Source organism: Plasmodium relictum (genome assembly GCF_900005765.1).
Source record: "Plasmodium relictum strain SGS1 genome assembly, contig: PRELSG_00_v1_204, whole genome shotgun sequence".
Classification (NCBI taxonomy): Eukaryota; Apicomplexa; class Aconoidasida; order Haemosporida; family Plasmodiidae; genus Plasmodium; species Plasmodium relictum.
Window position 1 is genome coordinate 1 of NW_021628392.1, and position 5,176 is coordinate 5,176.

The 5,176-nt window shown below is 23.0% G+C and overlaps 1 protein-coding gene across 1 annotated transcript, besides 2 other annotated features; it reads right to left on the bottom strand.

Annotated features, from left to right (window-relative positions):
- Position 1: 1 nt before the first annotated feature.
- Positions 2-137: a repeat region.
- A 1,255-nt stretch (positions 138-1,392) lies between these two features.
- Positions 1,393-2,419, bottom strand: PRELSG_0018900 (Plasmodium exported protein, unknown function; the record flags this gene model as incomplete). Its single annotated transcript, XM_028677000.1, has 2 exons — positions 1,393-2,100; positions 2,300-2,419. The coding sequence occupies 2 exons, from the start codon at positions 2,417-2,419 to the stop codon at positions 1,393-1,395; spliced, it is 828 nt and encodes a 275-aa protein (XP_028531048.1).
- A 909-nt stretch (positions 2,420-3,328) lies between these two features.
- Positions 3,329-5,121: a repeat region.
- Positions 5,122-5,176: the final 55 nt, after the last annotated feature.

A 5,176-nucleotide genomic window follows, 5' to 3' on the forward strand; every position in this document is an offset into this window, starting at 1 on the left:
ACCCTAAACCCTAAACCCTGAACCCTGAACCTAAACCTGGAACCCTGAACCCTGAACCCTGAACCCTAAACCCTGAACCCTAAACCCTGAACCCTGAACCCTAAACCTGAAACCTGAACCTAAACCTGAACCCTAAACCCTGAACCCTGAAAACAAAATACATTAACATACTAATAGCTCATAAATCTATATCTTTATTTATTACTCAATAACATTAATACTATTGTAATAACTTTAGATAAATAATACAAAATATAATACTTCTAATCTATACTTTTAACTAAAACAAACATATTTTTCAAGTTTGAATAACTTTGTTAAATACATGTTATTTACAAATAAAATTAACTTTTTACAATATAAAACTTAAATTTTAAGAAAAAAAAAAATTCAACAAAAAATTTTAAATTTAATGTATACTATCCATATATTTCTAAAATGTCAAATTAGAAAAAATATATAAACATAAAAGTTTGTTTGTATTACATTTTAATAAAGAATGTGTATTATTATTTATTTGTATACATATACATAAAGAAATAAGCAACATAAAACATATATGAAACAGCATTTTATAATATCAAACTATTTATATCTATCATTACATTAATTTTCATGACTTGGTTAAGAAAAAATTGTTATTAACCTCTTGTAAAAATAAAATGAGCTACCAGTCAGGTAAATAGAAGTCAGTCATATGCTGACGCTAGTTAAAAAATATATATAAAGTTATTTTTTTTTTTTTTTTGTGGCCATTGACGTTGGTTCAAATTAAATAGAGAATTAATTTTTAATTACATGAAAAACTTAGTATATGAAAAATTATAATGTTTATGTAATAGTCAATGTATATTTTTGAAATAAAAATAAATAAATTAAAGTTTATTTTCTATCATTTGTTATAAATTTAGTGTGTGTGTGTTTTTTAATTAAAAGAATATACTTATTCTTTGTAAAAAAAAATTCATTTATGACAGTTTAACATGTCTATTAAACAATTCAGTATAATTTAATTCAAACCAAGTAGTATGCACCATAAGAAATCATTATGTATATAATAAAAACAAGTATATATATATTTGAAAACGTATATTTAGTTACGCATGCTCTTTATTGATTCGCTTGTTTAGTACTCTAGTAAATTCATTAAACAGGCTATTAATAAATCATTACTCCACATTTCTAATATTAATATGTTAAATAATATTAAAAATGTTCACCTACTATTTCTTCATCTACAATAAGATAATAGACTACCATGATACTTATAGTAACATTGAAAATTTAAATATTATATGTTTTCTAAATCCTATTTTTACTAATAATGATAAAACAAATTTCATAAATTTTTATATTTTATGTGTTTTTTTCTCTAAATGGCAATGCCCAACTTCAAGATACCTCCGAAATGTCTATCGATCCTATTAAATCATTTAATGCTTCAAGAACTTTTGAATTTTTTAATCTATCTTTTTTATTCTTTGGTAATTTTGATGCATTTTTTAAATATATTATAATACTTTCATTATCATTTATAAATTCTGCATTTGGAATTCCTAATACTCCATCTAATAAAACATCATTAAAATCGATAGTATTGCTATTTTTACCTTCTAAATCAAATATATATTTAAGCAGAATGTATATATATCTTAAAAAAAAACCAAAATTTTTACTTAATTCCCCACGTAAGTCAAGATATTTCTTAAGGAAAGAACTGGATAGAGTTAAAACACACATATGTAAATTGGGAGTTTTCTCCAGCATATCAAATTCTATATGTTCTTTTTTTTCCAATGAAATTATTCTAATATTTGAATATTCAGTCCACCTTTCCCATAATAAAGTTCTAAATTCAGGAGAGAAAATATCTAATGAAGGAGAATTCATCAATTCACTTTTCATGCCTAAATACATTCCATTAATAATCATATATTTTTCATCATCGTGTCTTACCTTTACTCTTTCAAATATTCCACCACTCAAAGTATGTTTATCTACTGGTTTAATATTATCATTTTGTTTTTGAGCCAATTTTCTTGAATGATATTCACTGAAATGCAGTTCCCTAGTCGCATTTCCTTGTGATTCATATAAATACTATCACAAAAATTAAAAATTATTTAAAAAAGTAATTTGTAAACTAATCAATTTATAATATTTTTGTAAATTTCAAAAAAAAATAATTAATTCACGTATTTATATATATATATATTACTTGAAGATATATATATATATATATATATAAAATTATCGATACAATAATGAATTGGTATGACATGCGGCATTTGTAATTTACGTCTTTAGATACATTATTAGAGTCTCTAAACAAATTATCCATGCGTTTATTTATGATTGCATTTCTTGAAATCAAAGCTGTCTCAGGAATTTTACAAGCTATCATATTATAAGACCTCATTTTCTATTATTGTATCTTAAAATTTCAAAAAAAAAACTTTTCTTAGCTTAGTTTTTGTTTCTCTGATGTGTAAGTTCCTTATAATTTATATTATTATGCTTTTTTTACAAAATAATGATTATAAAATAAATGTATTTATAAAATTATAAAGAAATAAAATATAATTTACTCAAAAAAAAAAACCTATTAGAAAAAGCTCTTAATTTAAATATTATTTATACTAAGAATATTATAAAATACTTACATAGTGATAAATTTAAAGTTCGGTAACAAAACTAAAATATAAAATCTCTAATAATAAATATAAATATTAAATTATTTTTATTTATGACTTTTACAAGAAAACATTAAATTCTAGAGTAAACTATTCTAAATTCCTTTAATTAATTTCTTATATTAGCATATATAAGTTGTTATTGAGGCATTTTTTATTTATTCTATTTTTTTTTTTGTAAAAAAAAAAATTACAATAAGACACAGAAATATAAAAGTATAAAACCGCTGATATTAGATCGCGTTGTCAAAAAAAGTAAAATATATATATATATATATATTTGCTGTTGATCCATTTTTATTGATGTGCAAATTATTTATTTTACATAATGCGAGATGCACACGTATCCAACACATAATAATGTTTAATTTTAATTTTAAATATATTAAAAGACTAAAAACACATGTAAAAAATAAAATCAAAATAGCATTTCACAAATTTACGTTTGATACAATATCACTTGCTTTTTCACTATTAATATAGTTCACAATCGATTTTCCCATTAGTTAAACATTATTCATTTAGGGGCATTCTTTTGCACACAACATTATTTGAGTAATAATATTTCTATTTTATTTTCATTTTTACCCCATTAAGGAAAACAATAAGTTTCCAATACACTTTTTTTTACACAGTGATTTATTAATTAGATATTCAAAGACTTCGATAAAAATAGTGAATATCCAAATTAATAAAGAGCAAGTTTTAGGATTCCTTTATAATTTTGTATTATAGATTATATTTTTATAATACAAAATTAATTAAATCACTTTGAGAAAATAAAAGTCTATAAAAGTTAAATAAAATAAAAGAAATCCACTTGCTACCCTTTTTTTTTTCAATCTTTCCCCATAAAAATTTCATTCCTAACCAAAAAAAAATAATTAAAAAAAAATAAATAAAAAAATAAAAAAGAAGATATAATATAATCATAACCGAAATGCTTCAAAAAAAAATAGTAATATGAAACACTAAGTTGGTCAATGTTCTAATAACTTAACTTATTGCATGTTGTGTACTCCTTGATAAAAGAATAATTACTTAAGTTATAAATAATTGTTTAGTACTATGAAATTAACTATAAACATATATATAAGTTTAAAATAAACTTCAAACTTTACAATAATTAAGGGCAATGAATTTATTCATTGAACAACTCTCCATCACCTAAACGAAGTAACTATGTTGCTTTATCCCCCTGTTCTTTATCCCATTTTATAATATCTAAACCTTTTTGTATATCTTTATATATCTTTCTACTTTTCATTTTAACTAATATTTCAGATATATCATTACTTTTTTCATAAATATCAAAATGACTCTTAGGCTCTAATGAACTAGTAGGCATGGATTTCCTTTTACCTTTGTCAACAATCTCTATTAAGTTCTTTAGCTAATTCTCATGTATTCCTCTGGTTTTATGACTTAGCAACTTAACTTTTGATAAAGGAACTTGTATATCCTTACCTCTATAATATATAGGTATAGCTTGTAAGACATTATCATTAACCTTTTTAACTCTATAAGGAAAAAACCAATAAGATTTATATTGATAATTTCCACTATAGTGCTCCAATTGTTTTCTTTCATAATCGGACAGTTCATATGAAATGATATCTCCTACATTAATATTTCTTCTTATAATTTACATTTTCTCATCAATTTTATTTAAATCTTTATATATCTTTTTCTGTAGATCTTTTAAATGAAAAATTCTTACTATGATGATGTTTTAGGTATTATTCTAGAAAAACCTGGACATATACAATTAATTCCAAATATAGTAAAGTACGGAGTTTTGCCAATTGAACTATGAGGCGTATAATTATAAATTAATACAACATCTTTTGTATATAAAGTTTTAAGTATACAATCTAGTTTTTATGAGAATTTCCATTTATACCATTTCCTTGTGGATAATGAGCACTAGTGTGAAACAATTTTATTTGTAACTCATTAATAACATAATTTTAAAATTCCTGACTCATGTATATAAAGCCTCGATCAGTAAGTATACTTTTAGGGCAACCAAAATAAGGAACCCAATTATATTTTAACATCCTAATGGCATCTACAGTATTAGAAATGTTATCTATTACATTAGTCACCATAAAACGTGAGAAATGATCAATTGCTACTTGCATATAATTTCTTTTCCTTTCAACTTTCTTGGTTCTACTATATCTAATAAAAGCATATCAAATAGATTTTGTTTTGATAATGATTGATTTAAATCGGGTTTAAATTTTTTATTACGCATTACTTGGTAAATTAAGCAGTTTGTAACATATTCTCCAATATCTCCACTAATACTAGGCCACCATAAACGTTTTCGGACTTTCTTAAGTGTTTTATTAACTCCACAATGTCCCGAAAATTTATTACTGTGTAACCAAAACATTATATGAACTCTATATTTCTCAGGTATTGGTTAATAAAAGATATTATTAACCTTTTGTAGTATACTAAGCTAGTTTATTAGT